We start from the raw sequence: 16,649 nt of genomic DNA, 5'->3' as shown, positions 1-16,649 counted from the left end.
GGTTCTAACAGTGTGCTGAGACCCGGTCAGAAGTTACTAAAGTAGTTCAGGAATCCTAGAAACGACCACAGCTCCATCATGTTTTGTAGCCTCGGTGCGTTCTCGATTGCCTCCGTCTTCGAATTGGTGGGCCTGATGTCGTCCGCCGCAATTCTTCTCCCCAGGAACTCCCCTTCAGGCACCAGGAAAACGCACTTCGAGCGTTATAACCTGAGCCCCACGCGGTTGAGTCGACTAAAAACCTCCTCCAGGTTCTGCAGGTGCTTGACTCTGTTCCGACCTGTGACCAAGATGTCGTCCTGGAAGACCACGGTGTGCGGGACCGACTTCAGTAAGCTTTCTATGTTTCTCTGGAATATCGCCGCCACTGATCGAATTCCAAACGGGCATCTGTTGTAAATAAAGAGACCTTTGTACGTGTTGATACAGGTGAGGCCCTTCGATGTTTCCTCCAGTTCCTGTGTCATGTAGGCCGAGGTCAAGTTCAGCTTCGTGAACGTGTTTCCTCCCATCAGCGTCGTAAAAGATCATCAGCCTTTGGTAGTGGGTATTGATCCTGCAGGGAGAAATGATTGATAGTTACTTTATAATCACCACAGATTCTGATGGTGCCGTCTCCTTTGAGGATGGGAACAATCGGACTGGCCCAGTCGTTGAATTTAATCGGTGAAATTATGCCCTTTCGTTGCAGCCGGCCCAGCTCGATCTCTATCCTTTCTCTCATCATGTACAGTCCTGCTCTCACCTGTGATGGATGTGTCGCGCCCCTGGAATTAGGTGGATCTGTACTTTTGCTCCTTGGAACTTCCCAATGCCTGGTTCGAACAGCGAGGGGAACTTGTTTAAGACCTGGGCACATGAAGTGTCATCAGCGGGCGAGAGTGCTCCGACGTTGTCCCAGTTCCAGCGTATCTTTCCTAGCCAGCTCCTGCTGTGCAGCGTGGGACCATCGCCGAGTACCACCCAGAGTGGTAGCTTGTGCACCGCTCCATCGTAGGAGACCTTGACAGTAGCACTGCTGATTACGGGAATCAGTTCCTTTGTGTAAGTTCTCAGTTTCGTGCGAATGGGATTCAAGACTGGCCTTGAGCCCTTGCTGCACCACAATTTTTTGAAAGTCTTTTTGCTCATAATGGACTGGCTCGCGCCCGTGTCCAGCTCCATTGACACCGGGAGTCCATTTAATTTAACCTTCAGCATTATCTGGGGACACTGTGGTAAATGTGTGCACTCCATATACCTCTGCCTCCTCGGTCTGAGGCTCTGGTTCGTCGTGATCCGCCGTGGGTCTGTCCTCCTGCAACAAGGTGGTTTGCAGGATTAACAGGATTTGCAGCTCGCCTGCACTTATGTTGGAGGTGTCCCATTGTTCCACATCCCTTGCAAATGTAACCTTCGAAGCGGCATGAATGGAAATGATGATCACCCCGCAGCGCCAACAAGGTGTTATTGGCCTTGAGACATCTGCAGGCAAATGGGGCCTACCCTGTACGTTGCGATTTGAAAATAACATCACTTTGTTCACAGTATTTGTGTGCTGAGAGATTTGCTTAGTATTGTCACTGGTGGCAATGAACACCTGGGGTATCGCTATGGCCTTACTCAAGGTTGGGGTCTCTACAGTCAAAAGTTTGCGAAGTATCACTTCATGGCCAATGCCAAGTGCGAAAAAGTCTCTGAGCATGTGCTCCAAATATCCTTCAAATTTGCAATGTCCTGCAAGGCGTCTTAGCTTGGCGACATAACTCACCACTTCCTGTCCTTCAGATCTTTTGTAGGTGTAGAACCGGTACTTCGCCATCTGAACACTTTCCTTCGGGTTCAGATGCTCCCTGACCAGTGTGCACAAATCATTGTATGATTTCTCTGTGGGTTTCATTGAAGCAAGCAGATTTTTCATGAGGCCATACATTGGTGCCCCGCAGACAGTGAGGAGAATCGCCCTTCGTTTGGCAGTGTTTGCTTCTCCTTCCAGATCGTTGGCCACGAAGTCTTGGTCGAGTCGCTCCACGAGGGTTTCCCAATCATCTCCCTCCGAGAATTTCTCCAGGATGCCCACTGTTCTCTGCATTGTTGGGTTCGCCATCTGTACCTCGTCGCCAGTTGTTATGTGAGAATAAAGAGTCTGACTGGATACTGTGAGCTCAAAGTAAAGTGTGTCCTTAGTCTTTTATTGCAGGTCTCCAGAGTGCCTCCAGCCTGTGAGGCCTCCTTAAGTACCTGTGCTCCCAAGGGATTGTGGGATCCCTTGGGACACCAGGGGATGAGCCCTCTGGTGGCTGTACAAGGTATATACAAGTTCACATACATAACATAGTATGCAGGTACAGCTAGTGATCAGGAAGGCCAATGGAATCTTGACCTTTATTGCAAAGGGGATGGAATATAAAAGCAGGGAAGTCTTGCTACAACTATATAAGGTATTGGTGAGGCCATACCTGGAATACTGCGTGCTGTTTTCGTTTCCATATTTACGAAAGGATATTCTTGCTTTGGAGGCAGTTCAGAGAAGGTTCACTAGGTTGATTCCGGGGATGAGGGGGTCGACTTATGAGGAAAGGTTGAGTAGGTTGGGCCTCTACTTATTGGAATTCAGAAGAATGGAATTCAGAAGAATGAGAGGTGATCTTATCGAAATATATAAGATTATGAGGAGGCTTGACAAAGTAGATGCAGAGAGGATGTTTCCACTGATGGGGGAGCCTAGAACTAGAGGGCATGATCTTAGAATTCGAGGCTGCCCATTTAAAACTGAGATGAGGAGAAATTTCTTCTGAGGTTTGTAAATCTGTGGAATTTGCTGCCTCAGAGAGCTGTGGAAGCTGGGACATTGAATAATTTTAAGACCGAAATCAACAGTTTCTTAAACGATAAGGGGTTATGGGGAACGGGCGGGGAAGTGGACCCGAGCCCAAGATGAGATCAGCCATGATATTGAATGGCGGAGTAGGCTCGAGGGGCCTTATGGCCTACTCCTGCTCCTATTTCTTATGTTCTTATGTTAAGAATGAAAGCAAGTCTTCCTTGATTCCGAGGGACTGCCTATGTTGATGGATGATTCTTAATTTCAATGCAGCAAGGACGAAGCCCATTTTGTATGGTGTATTCTATGTTTAAGAGGAGGAAGAATGTTCAGAGCAGCACTAACTATAGTATTAATGGGGGGAACATTGAGACAAAGGAAGATGTGGGACGGGGACCACTGCGCAAAGTCTTTTCTTGCAATCTGTCCAGGATGGTGAGGGAGGATTTCTGAAGAGCCTCCTCAGATGTGAGAGCAGTATTAAAGTCTTGAGACCTCAGCCACTCTCACATGCAACCTGATGGCATTGTCAGAATCCTGGTAATAGCATATTCCCTAACCTGCTGCTGCTTGCTTATTTAATTAAGGTTATACATCCTACAAGTGCAATGTGCCAATAGCGGGTCCACTGATTATTGAATTATTTGCACTATAATACAGGGAGAAGAAAATCATTTAAAACAATCCAAGTATGCTACAATTTCCCCAATGTTTGAATCTTGTAAATTATACTTGCTTATGACTGACTTTGGAATCAAATGTATTTACATAGAATATACAGCACAGAAACAGGCCATTCGGCCCAACCATTCCATGCAGGCATTTATGCTCCACTCAAGCCTACTCCCATCTTTCAGTATTTAAATCTAATCCTCTGTTAACTTCTCCCTCATATTCTTATCTAGTCTCCCCTTAAATGCATCGATGCTATTTGGATCAATCACTCCCTGTGATAACGCATTCCACACCACTCTCAGAGTAAAGATATTTTTTCTGAATTCCCAGGTTAATTTCTTAGGGACTATCTTATATTGATGGCCTCTAGTTTTGCTCTTCCACACAAGTGGAAGCATCCTTTCTGTGTCTAATCTAAGAAAACCTTTCATAATTCTAAAGCCCTCTATTGGGTCACTCCCTAAGCCTTTTTTTTCCAAGAGAAAAGAGACCCAGCCTTTTCATCCTTTCCTAATGGGTATAACCTTGCAGTTCTACTATCTCCTTGTAAATTTTTTTTGCACGCTCTCCAGTGCCTCCTATCATTTTTATAATATGGTAACCAAAACTGTACACAGTACTCCAACTGCGGTCTAACCAGGGTTCGATACAAGTTTAGCGTAACTTCTCTACTTTTCAATTCTATCCCTCCAGAAAGAAACCCTAGTGCTTGATTTGCTTTTGTTATGACCCTATTGACCTGCATCGCAACTTTCAGTGATTTGTGTCTTTGTACTCCGAGATTCCTTTGCTCCCCTACTCCATTTAGATTATTATTTTTCAAGCAATATGTGACCACCTCATTTTTCTTATCAAAATGTAATACCTCATATTTAACTATGTTGATAATGAAGGATGGGAGTAGGCTTGAGTGGAGCATAAATACCTGCATGGAATGGTTGGGCCGAATGGCCTGATTCTGTGCTGTATATTCTATGTAAATACATTTGATTCCAAAGTCAGTCGTGAGCAAGTATAATTTACAAGATTCAAACATTGGGGAAATTGTAGCATACTTGGACTGTTTTAAAAGATTTTCCTCTCCCTGTATTGTAGTGCAAATAATTCCATAATTATTGTTGTGAATTAGATGCCCATTCTGCAAGTTTATTCATGTCTTTTTGTAATTTGTTATTCCTCCCCGGTATTAACTCGCTCCCAATTTGGTGTCGTCCACAAATTTAGAAAATGTTTTTGATTACAGAGTCTAAATCGTTAATATAAATTGTGAACAACAGTCATACCAGCACTGATCCTTGTGGGACCCCATTCCCTACTCTCTGCTTTCTGTCTTGCAGTCAGCTAGCTATCCATTCTGCTAATTGTTCCACATGCTCTGAACATATTCGTTAGTCTATTATGTGGAACCTTATCGAAGGACTTTTGGAAATCTAGTTATATTACATCTACTGCATTACCCTTGTCTACTATCTGTTATTTCTTCAAAGATTTCAATGATGTTGGTCAAGCAAGACTTTCCCTTTTGCAATCCATGTTGACTATCCATTTATACATTTTTTTGGTTTCGAGCTGATTTTCTATTTTCTCCTTTTATAAGGGATTCAATTACTTTTCTTACTGCCGATCTATAGTTCCCGAGACATGTTCTATCTCCCTTAAATAAAATCAGGAATAAAAAGCTAGTATCAGTAATGGTGACCATAAAACTACTGGATTACTGGATTGTCATTAAAAACCCATCTGATTCACTAATGTCTTTTAGAGAAGGAAATCTGCCTTCCTTACCCAGTCTGGCCTATACATGACTCCAGACCCACAGCAATATTGTTGACTCTTAACTGCCCTCTGAAATGGCCTAGCAAGCCACTCAGTTATATTCAAGAAGGCGGCTCACCACCACCATCTTGAGGGCAATTAGAGATGAGCAATAAATACTGGTTTTGCTGGTGACGTCCATCGTGAATGAATAAAAAAGTCATCCACCTCCCTTTCACTATTAGGTGGTCTATGAGTGTGATTGATCCTTTTTAAAAAAATATCTTTTAACTCCACCCATATGGATTCTATTTCTGTCTTGCTGATGACTGTTACTGCCATTAAGTTATCACTAATAAGTACAGCATTTCCACCTCCCCTTTCTCCGGGCTCAACTTTCGGCCTGAAGGAGCAACTAGTTTAGAATGGAGCATCTTAGAAATTGCAATTCTCGGCATTTAGATTGCTCCAGTTCTAGTGAGTTGGAATAGTTTCATTTTAGAACAGTTTTTTTCCCCCAAAGGGGGCGTGTCCAGCCACTTACGCCTGTTTTGCAAGTCTAGGCAGCGAAAACTTACTCCAAACTAACTTAGAATGGAGTAAGTGTAGATTTTTGTCTGCTCAGAAAAACCATGCCTACACTTTAGAAATTAGGCGCAGGGAACGAGAGATGGGGATGGGGGGGAAGGGAAGTTAGGGAATTTTACAAGCATTTAACACTTCACTTCCACAAATAAAGAGCCATCATGAATAATAAATGATAAATAAAGCAAATAAAAAATACATTTAATTTTCCTCCCTCTCTGAAGCAGCAGCAGCAGCAGGCACTGAGCTGTTTGAGTTAGGCCGTTCAGCCAGGGGATAGGGGCGGCATCAGGCCATAGCGACGGCAGTAGAATCCGGCAGCAGCAGGCTCCGAGCTGCGGAGACTTAGGCCGTTCAGCCAGGGGACAGGAGAGACGTACAAAGCACCGGGAGGGAGAGCCAGTCAGCCAGCCAACAAGTTTAAAAGTTTAATTTGTATTTCAAGTATGGGTGCTGCATTATCAACACCACGGATTATGCAATGGTTCGCCATCAATTCACTGCATAGGAGAAAATTGATTAGAGCTCACCGCACCAGGAATGTCAGAACCCGTAGGCTGATGGGCAGGAGACCTTACCCACGTCGGCAATATTGAGCCAGGCGCTCGTACCTGGACATGAGCGAGGCTGATTGTGTCAAAGGCTGCGTTTCCGCAGAGAAATTGTCGCTGAGATCTGTGATCTGTTGAGAGCAGATTTACAGCCCAGAAGCAGAATGCCGACTGCCTTGTCTGTTGAAGTGAAGGTTACAGCTGCACTTTTCTTCTATGCCTCGGAATCGGTTCAAGCTACAACTGGAGATGTGTGCGCCATCTCTCAACGTGCAATACATGCCTGCGTTTACCAGGTCACGGCTGCACTGTATGCGTGGAGGAATGACTTCAAGTTCCCAATGACCGGCCAAGCAATGCATGACAGGGCTGTGGGCTTCTCCAGGATTGCTGACTTTCCAAAGGTACAGGGCTGCATTGATTGTACCCACATCACCTTGCGAGCACCTGTGGAGGATGCCGAGCAGTACAGGAATAGAAAAGGTTTCCATGCCATTAATGTGCAGCTTGTATGTGACGACAAGCAGCGCATCATGTCAATCGATGCGAGATACCCTGGCAGCACCCATGATGCATTCATCCTACGCGACAGCGTTATATCTGACATGTTTGAGCAGCAGCCAGAAGGGCAGAGCTGGCTACTGGGAGACAAAGGGTACGGCCTGGCCATCTGGCTCATGATGCCCCTATGCGTAACACAGACGGAAGCTGACCATCAGTAAAACATGTCGCACATTGCGACGCGCAGCATCATAGAGAGGACCATTGGCATCTTGAAACAGCGTTTCCGATGCCTGAACCATTCCGGAGGCCACTTGTAATACTCTCCTCAGATTGTCAGTCACTTCACTGTTGTGTGCTGCATGCTCCATAACTTAGCCATCATGAGGCAGCAGGAGCTGGTAGTGGAACCAGAAGAGCCACATGAGGGGCCAGTGCCTGATAATAGTAATTTGGAACAGCAGGATGAGGATGATGGTGATCAGGAAAGCATGCTAGTGACTGATATTGGAGCACGGGGTCGGAGGAGGGCGGTCCATCGTGCTCCTTTAACGATTGCTCAAGCCCTGCGCCAGCAGCGCATCCGTGAACGCTTCAACTACTGACGCCTGAGGGCTCTGCGACCACTGTTGAGTATGGACATGTTTATTTTTTTTTTAAAGAGTTGTTCCTATGTTGTGTTGTGTTAATGGAACATGATTCAGTTTTAATGAAAAAATATTTTATTGAAAAGTTAATGTTGGTGTAATAAAATATTTGTTAAATCAAACTTTATGTTTTAATATGACTCTTATAAACTTGTAAAGTTACAAAACAATTTTAATGTGAAAAAATCTCTCACTCAATCACTTAAACATCAAGAACACTTTTTAGGTGCAAAATTAAATAAATTACTAAATGTGAGAACATTTACACTAAGATCACTTAAAAACCCTAAGATTACTTATAAGTTGCAAAGTTACAAAACTTACAATTTGGAAAAATTTACTACAGTTACGTCAAGAACAAGAACAAAAGCAGCAAAGAAAGGCTGCAACCATCTCTCATCCACATCTCGGTGAATGTTCACTTCTTCATGGAGGTGTCATTTGATTGGCGGGGCTGTGTGCCCTTATTGCAGCAGCTACCTCCATGATGGCCTGTGCCGTCACTTGCATGCCCCCCCTGATGGCCTGTGCTGTCACTTGCATGCCCCCCTGATGGCCTGTGCCGTCACTTACATGCCCCCCCTGATGGCCTGTGCTGTCACTTGCATGCCCCCCCTGATGGCCTGTGCCGTCACTTGCATGCCCCCCCTGATGGCCTGTGCCGTCACTTGCATGCCCCCCCTGATGGCCTGTGCTGTCACTTGCATGCCCCCCCTGATGGCCTGTGCTGTCACTTGCATGCCCTCCCTTACGGCCTGTGCCATCGATTGCACTCCCTCGGACATTCCCCCCCTCATTTCCCATGTCATTACTGCTATTTCTCCCGTCAGTACCGTTGCCTCTTCACCCACTGCACTGACGCTGCCCACGAGTGATCGGGTAAGCGCATTGGTCTCCACACCTAATGCCACAACCTGAGCCACATCTGTTGCACGCTGCATCTCAGGAGAGCGTGTTTCCAATCTCCTCCTCTGCCTGGGTATGCCTCACGGCACCACTCCACTGGGAGCCATGGGCTGGGATGGTGGGGCCCTGGGTCTTGCATGCGGCACCACTCCAGTGGGAGCCGTGGGCTGGGATGGTGGGTCAGTGGGTGTAAACTGCTGCATTACATCAGCAGCACCACTGGGACCCACAATGTCGGAATCTGTGAAACCATGGAAGGTGGAACCAGAACCGATGCAAGGGTTTGAAACACTGATGTTCGCTAATGTGGGCTCATAAATATTAAGTTCGAAGGTCTCCCCTGAAGACATTTCAGTCAACGCCTGCAGCCACCCTTGGTCTGGGTCGTCCGCATCTGGTTCTTCTGGTTGTTCTTCTGGGTCTTCAGGATTGGTATCATCATCATCTGCAAAATATATCAGAACAGTCAAATGTTTAACAGCAGAGGAGGGGGCAGGATGGGTGGCATGAGTACTCTCACACATAGCAGGCCAGGCAGCAGGTTGATGTGAAGGGCAACGTTGCATTTTCAGGACTTACCCTCTCCCTCGCGTGTGGGCCCAGCTTGTGCTGTACTGATTGCTTTTCTCTCTGTACAACTCATCATAGCAGCTACCCTCTGTTCCAAGGGTGTCTGGGGATGCAGATTTGGCGTGCCTCTCCTGTTCGAGTTCTTTCCCTTTTGTTGTGGGCAATTTCTTCTGCAAAGTTTAAAATATAACTTTTTACAGAGTGCGTCTTTCTGCAGGGTGGGACATATACTGATAGTCACATTTACAATTAAGATTCCATTGAAAAATGAAAATATTACTTACACTAACTTCTTGACCAAAGTCGTGCCATTTCTTTTTACATTGGCTTCCAGATCTCATGGTATGCACCACTGCACAGTAATCTTCTGCAACTTGGTTCCAGCGTTTCTTCATTTCTTTGGGTGGCACTTTTGTGCGACCTATGTTGCTGGTATCTAGCTCCTGCCATCTCTGCTCAATTACGTTAACTAATGTCTCCCTTCCTCATACAAGAAATTCTTTGTTCTTGGTGGACGTTGTTCCATTGCAGTATTGAATTGACACTCTGATTTTTTTTAAAACATAGTCCTTATTTTTCATGCACCTATGCAGTACTTGTTCTGGAAGTTTAGCAGCAACAAGCAGCACTTACTAATTTCAGCAGGTGATTTCTTCAATAGTGCTGCTAAAAGCACTCCTTCAGGCACAAAAAAAATCACCAAAATTTGCTCTCAAGCCTTTCCACAGCTGCACAAAACAAAATCGCTCTTTTCCTCATTTATCTTTAAAAATGGCCGAGTCCCAATGTTTGTCTCCCACTGCGCATGCGCGCACGCTCCAGCGCGCATGCGCAGGGCTGCCGGCACTAAATGTGCTGCTGTGAGGTAGCCCCGCCCCCCCCGTCGGCAGATCTACGGTGCCACGCTTTGGCCCCACCTCCCACAGCTGCTGGTACGCCGCGCCGATCTGGAACGGGCCCGAGAAGGATCACAGAATACCGACATAGGCTTTAGGTGCACTTTTTGTTCCAACAAACAGGCGTGCTTCTCGAAGGTGCGCCGTTCTAAAGGAGGGCTGAAACTTGCCCCCATCCCCTTCTATCTTTTCTAAATATGTTATACCCTGAAATGTTTAGTTCCCAGTCCTGATTTTTCTGTAGATTTTTCAAAGTTGACCATTTTCCATTGTTGCTCAACAGATTTTTATGTCCATTTTTTTGCACTAATTTTTCTTTGGCAGTACAATATGCTGCTACATGACATACCAGTTACCTTGTTTAATAATTCAGTTGGAAGTAATGTATCCAAACGAGTTACTCAGGAACATGATACTCTGTTAAATATTTAGACAAAAGAGATGCCATAGTTTTTTTTGAGATGTGCATGTTATTGAAGACCCATACCCTAAGTATCGGGTTGCTGAAGACAGCTGGAATACAATCAGCATCTTCTGTTTCTATAGTGTATCGGAAATAAGCATGTTACGGAGTCTCGATCCTTCTGGTAAAACTCACACTTGCCATTTTCACTGCTTGTCAGAGATTGGAGATTGCTTTCAAGTGACGATCAAACACATTTGTTGTTTCTGAACCAGTTTGTTGCTATGATGTGATTGCGGAGTTTAACAGAGTTGATGTTTACTATAGAATGCTTGTCATTCTTCAAATGTGACTGTGGCATGAGAACTAAACTTTTGAACATCCTCACATTATGGCAGCTGGCAAAAAGCAGATTAATTAAAATATGTATTAATACAAGGTGTTTGGATTTGGGTTCTGACTTGGATTGACAGTAGAAAGGATTTGTAGTAGTTCATTTTCAGTGGTAGAGAGGTTGATTGGCAGTAACTAACAATTATCACGTCAATAAAGGGGTACTTACACTTGTAATGATGAGACTTCACTTTCTGTGGCAAGTTTCTACCATGCAAATTCAGCAACTTCATGACATTCAATATGTGTCAGTGGTGAGGCAGAGAGCGAAATGCCATTTTTGCGAAGCTAATTGCGGAGCTGCACAACACAGACAGCAACACTTAGATATTCGCATTTAACCATGCATCTGCTCCTCTCCTGAAGCTGCTCTACCATTTACACACAAATAATGGTGAGCAACATCATCCTCACCATTGCTTTGACAGCAAAACCTGGCACATATTGTTTGTTAATGAATGAAGCAATATTCCTGCCCACTCCATGGTGTCAATTCCAGGAATTAAAACACAAATTGTGAACTGAACTCAGCACTCGGGCACTGGACGAAAGATATTGAGGAAAGTCTGGAATATATATTCCAGACTTTTGAATCGAGCTGTAAATCATGTTCAAAGACAAATTGATATATCAATTGAATTACTTGATGAGCAGTGGTTCACACCTTGATCAGGCCTGGCTCACAAGTTTGATCAGATCAACACCAAGGACAAAGCTTCCTCATTGCAGTTTATCCATATTTGGAAAAGCCACCTGCATTCTTGCAGTTAACTGCTGTGCTTCAGACTCCAAGACAGCTTCCATCTTGACACTTTTTCTAAAACCACAATTACCTTGCGTATAAGAACATAAGAAATAGGAACAGGAGTAGGCTATACGGCCCCTCGAGCCTGCTCTGCCATTCAATAAGATCATGACTGATCTGATCATGGACTCAGCTCCTCTTCCCCACCCGCTCCCCATAACCCCTTATCCTCTTATCGTTTAAGAAACGGTCTCTTTCTGTCTTAAATTTATTCAATGTCCCAGCTTCCACAGCTCTCTCAGGCAGCAAATTCCACAAATTTACAACCCTCAGAGAAGAAATTCCTCCTCAACTCTGCTTTAAATGGGCGGCCCCTTATTCTAAGATCTAGTATCCCCTATCAGTGGAAACATCCTCTCTGCATCCACCTTGTCAAGTCCCCTCATAATCTTATACGTTTTGATAAGATCACCTCTCATTCTTCTGAATTCCAATGAGTAGAGGCCCAAACTACTCAACCTTTCCTCATAAGTCAACCCCCTCATCCCCGGAATCAATCAGTATCAATACGTCATATAATTAAAAAGAGATTTTCTCTCTTTGGTGCAGCATGAAGTGTTTGCTTTTGTGTCACAAGCTATAGCCCATAAATTTTAGGAAATCAAGTGACTTCTGCCACTTTTAGTAATCTGGATTAATGTAGGATTACAATCAGTAAAATATTGATTATCATATGAACTGGATAAAAATAGATTTAAACAGAGATGTGTATTTAAATTGAAACAGTTGCAATGACAAACTGTTGAATTTAACAATTGCTCAAATATTAGGTATAATGAAGAGCCTCTAATGCTGGGTTTACCAAAAGAAACAACTTTGCATTGAGGCAATATGGCCATCTACTAGTTGGTGTGATATCTACTATTTGTATCCTTCAAAATATTTTATATGCTGCAACACTGATGAATGCTTCTAGTTTGCAAATCCATTTCCCAATTATTCTCTTGTTTCAGGATCTCTAACACTAGTCCATTGAAAATAGCTATGTTAAGACTATTTGATACTGTACACGAGTGAATCAAGAGCAATTTGATGCTGTTAATACCAGGAATGTGGTCAGTTAGGAGCACTTTACTGCTTTTTGTTATGGAAATTATGCTGATGACTGTTAAAACTCTGTGATTAAACCATTGGAGCATTCCCCTCCGTTAACATGTTGCAACTTGAGAGTTCTTCATTTACCTGGATGGTACTTTCATTCCAGTGCTGGCATTTAAATTGATAAATCCAATTGATTTTTACACGAATATTAAAGTGGATTGTGCAACTGGCAGTTCAGCAATATCACAGACTCATTAATAGGTCCTCAAATAGTGAATGCGTTGAATTTCGATTTTAATAAATAACTGCGTTTTTATGACTCTATCATGGGAATTATGTTGCTATTTACTTCTGTGTGATGTGTGCCTTTACTGTAGTAGTTTTGGGTGCTTGAGGCAAAACATAGAGGGTAATCTTATTCCCCACCCAACATGTTCGGGGTTAAGTGAGTTCAACTTGAGGACCTGTTTTTTTACCCCGCGGGATTTGCTCTCCATTAAAGTCAATATAGAGTAAAATCGAGCTGGGTTTAGAATGGGCATTGGGCTCAAAATCACGTGTTTCTTGCCCAGGATGTTAAAATTACCCTGTGAACTTGTTAATCATTTGCTCTCCTATTTTATTATAATGAACATGCAGTCATGTGTTATGTGTTTTTTGTCTCGGAAACTTGGGCAAATGCCAAGGACTACAGTGCATGCGACCATTAATGTTGCAAAGAGATGTTGTAAACCGATTAAGTAATGATAAGGTAATACCAAGCTTGCATTTAAAAAATCTGAAGACAAGGAGAGATAGAAGACCGCGGCAGAATATGATTTCTGCAATTTTAAGGGAACAAAATAATTCAAGTAGGAGATGCTGTGATGAGCCCTGATTTAAACACATTGGGATCAAGGGAGGAGGAAGAGTCTGCAGGAAAGGGTATTTGAAGCTAGGGAGGAATGAAAGAGGAAAGTTCAGAGCAGCACTGGCCTAGCCGTACTGATAAAACAGAGCAAAGTAAGATTGTGACAAGGTCAACAAGATTTGTGTGCTGGAGGTGAGATAAGTAAGAGATTGCTGTTTGCTCTTTTTTAAGGAAAAATTTGAAGCATTAAAAATGCACCATAATTCACATTTTTGTCTGGTTCATCTTGCAGCCTTTAGCCGAGCTCCAGTTCCGATGGCTGTGGTTAGAAGGGAACTGTCCTGTGAAAGTTATCCAATTGAACTCCGCTGTCCTGGAACTGATGTCATTATGATTGAAAGTGCCAATTATGGAAGGACTGATGACAAAATCTGCGATGCTGACCAAGCCCAGATGGAGAATATTCGGTGTTTCCTACCAGATGCCTATAAGATAATGTCACAAAGGTACGTTCTCAGAAAACTTAACTCACAATGTCCGTACATGATGTACATGGCTGGTTTTTTTTACAACTGAGCTGATTCTCAGTATGGTTTTTGTTTCCTTTCTCTAGAGCACAGTGAGTGTGCGAGACAACAGATAGCATGTTATCTATACAATCTTGGAGCTGGCACAGATCTTAAACTGTGTAACTAAAACATTGTACAGACATAGCATGCCTGTCAACTCAGCTTGATACATAACTGGGTATTCTAATTTATTTATTTAGTAGCAAATTTGTGAAGCACATTATAGCACTTTAGTGTTGCAGGCACAGCACATTACAGTTGTTCTGTGCCTTGGGCTGAATGATTCTCTCCATTCAAAAGTCAAACCGTCTCTTCTAACTAGTTTGTGGGCTGAATTTTCCCCAAAGCTTTTTTTGACGTACTTGAAGAGTTACGCCCGATTTCTTTTGGGGCCCAAGTACGCCAAAAAAAAAAGTGGATCTCTTCATTTTGGCGCGGCCTAATCTGATCTTTAGTTTTGGGGGTGGAGCCTTGATCTGCGCCAAAAAGATCGGGCTGCCATAGTAACCAGGGACACAATGTGAGCTGAGGCTGCAAAGTGAAGCATACAGCCAGCTCCCAACACTGTCTCTGTCTCTGTCTCTCTCTCTCTCTCTTTCTCTCTGTCTCTTTCTCTCTGTCTCGCTCGCTCTCTGTCCCTGGCTCGCTCGCTCTCTGTCCCTGGCTCGCTCGCTCTCTGTCCCTGGCTCGCTCGCTCTCTGTCCCTGGCTCGCTCGCTCTCTGTCTCCTGTGTGTGTGAACCGGGGACCGAGAATCGGACCGGACAGCCTTCAGGTGGGGTTGGAGGCAAGTTGCTGCTATGTGTTTTTCAATTCTTTGTGTGTCTGGTCATCTGCTGCGCCGCTTTCCTTAACTCTCGGGAAGGTTTTTCAGGACAGGCCACATACGCTGGCGTAATCAGAACTGAAATAACTCTCAGCTAGCCAAACTTCCCTAAATGGCCAGAAGTGGTGTAGGTGGCTGAAAAAAAAACGGACTTAAAAATTCGTAACTAAGTGAGTTACGCTGATGCAAATTGATTGGGGAAACTGGGGATTTTTAAGTTAGGCCAGAAAAAGTAGCCTGCTCCAAAAAGAATGCGCAAATACTGGGGAAAATTGAGCCCATTATCTGAGGCCAAAGCACAGTTCACGACAAACAAAAGAAAGAGGGAAAGAAGCCAGTACTCTGATAATTAGAGCTACAGAATATAATCGTTTTGATAGCGCCACACCAGAGAGACACTATTTTATCATTCCCTTTCTTTTTCTACATGTGTTTTTAGTTGACTGATGGTAATTCAATCTGGCGGGATTGATAGTTTCTATCGGCCAACATTCTACAATATTTGACTTGTTTAATCTGGAAATGAAATGATAATCCTATAATTTTTTTTAAACTTAACATAATAAGTAAGGCGTGTATTCCAACAATTGCAGCCTTGAGGGGAAACAAATTGAACAACATGCAAGAATGGACATTTGGAAGAATTTTGAGGTTTTGTGGGGTCCCCTCAGTTCAAAAAAACAGGCTGATGGCAAGGAAAGTCCTCCTTTGGCCTACAATGGGTATAAAATACATTCCTGCTGTCAAGGAGTGTATTTATCAATTTGTGCACTCTTTTTTTTCATTGTTTTCTTTTCTTCCCTACCTTCCCTCACCACCCTTCCTGTTCTCAGAAGGTCATACATCTCTTGTAGTGAGTAGTGTAGTTGAGTAAGCTGCTCCCAGACCTGCACTCGCATGGCTGTTGAACAGAGTTGTGCGGAAATGATGACTAGGTTTCTTACCTGTTGTGATATTTTAACAGAGCACAAGCACACACATCTTTTAACATGGCAGGCAGCTCTCTCGGAAGCCTCCAGAAATCTGCTTGGTTCTGTTTATTATTAACCCTGCACTTGCAGTACACAATACGTCCACATCCACAGTGTGGAGCTACAAACATTACAAGCTTACAGACATTACTCTTCTCCCTCCTTAATGAAGAAGTTATTATAACAAACATCATACATAACTTTCATGTTTATACATAACACAGGATATAAACTTATTTTTTTCCATATTTACAAATTTAACTTTACCACTTGTTTTCTGTTTCGAAGAGGATATCTTCGCTCTCGAACAGAACCTTCCAAACATGGTGCCGATTTCACACTCATTTGAGGCTCATCCTGAGGAATATTTTCCTCCATGGAATTTCCTTGATTTTCATTTGAACTCACTCTAACTTCAGACTCTTTGTGTTCCTGACTCGGACTCAGACTTTCATTCTGATTGTCTCCTGGATTTGTATTCAGTACATTGGATTTAGGATTTGCTACTGGTGTATCAAAACTATCTGATGAGTCAGAAATAATTGAATCATTCCCACCTTCAACTATTTCCATGTCTGTAGGTAAAATATGATCAATATGAACAAACCTAACCTGTCCATTATCAAACATCTTTACCAAATAATGTGCGAGGACCATATATCTTCACCACTCTTCCTAGTAACGACTTTAACCATTTATGGTGATGGTTCTTCACTCTCACCTTCTGGTTTAATTTCACACTTCTCTCTTTTACTCTACCTCTATCATGATTCTCTTTCTGTCTTAATTGTGTCTCTTCTACGGACTGTGCCAAATTTGGCTTTAACAACGAGAATCTGGTTCGTGGCTGTCGTTTGAGAAACAACTCTGCTGGAGTAGTACCAGTAGTTGTATGAAGAGTAT

General features: G+C 43.4%; 1 protein-coding gene across 1 annotated transcript in view; it reads left to right on the top strand.

The window, feature by feature from the left end:
* The window catches only part of LOC139268349 (adhesion G protein-coupled receptor L3-like), a 484,368-nt gene that overhangs the window by 83,204 nt on the left and 384,515 nt on the right, over positions 1-16,649 (top strand). The window contains exon 2 of the mRNA XM_070886428.1: positions 13,674-13,887. Coding sequence (XP_070742529.1) covers positions 13,674-13,887 — 214 coding nt within the window. The remainder of the gene's footprint in view (positions 1-13,673; positions 13,888-16,649) is intronic.

Source organism: Pristiophorus japonicus, chromosome 1 (assembly GCF_044704955.1).
Source record: "Pristiophorus japonicus isolate sPriJap1 chromosome 1, sPriJap1.hap1, whole genome shotgun sequence".
Taxonomy (NCBI): domain Eukaryota; kingdom Metazoa; phylum Chordata; class Chondrichthyes; family Pristiophoridae; genus Pristiophorus; species Pristiophorus japonicus.
The sequence above is the reverse complement of the archived record's forward strand: the minus strand, read 5'-3'. Positions and strand labels throughout refer to the sequence as shown.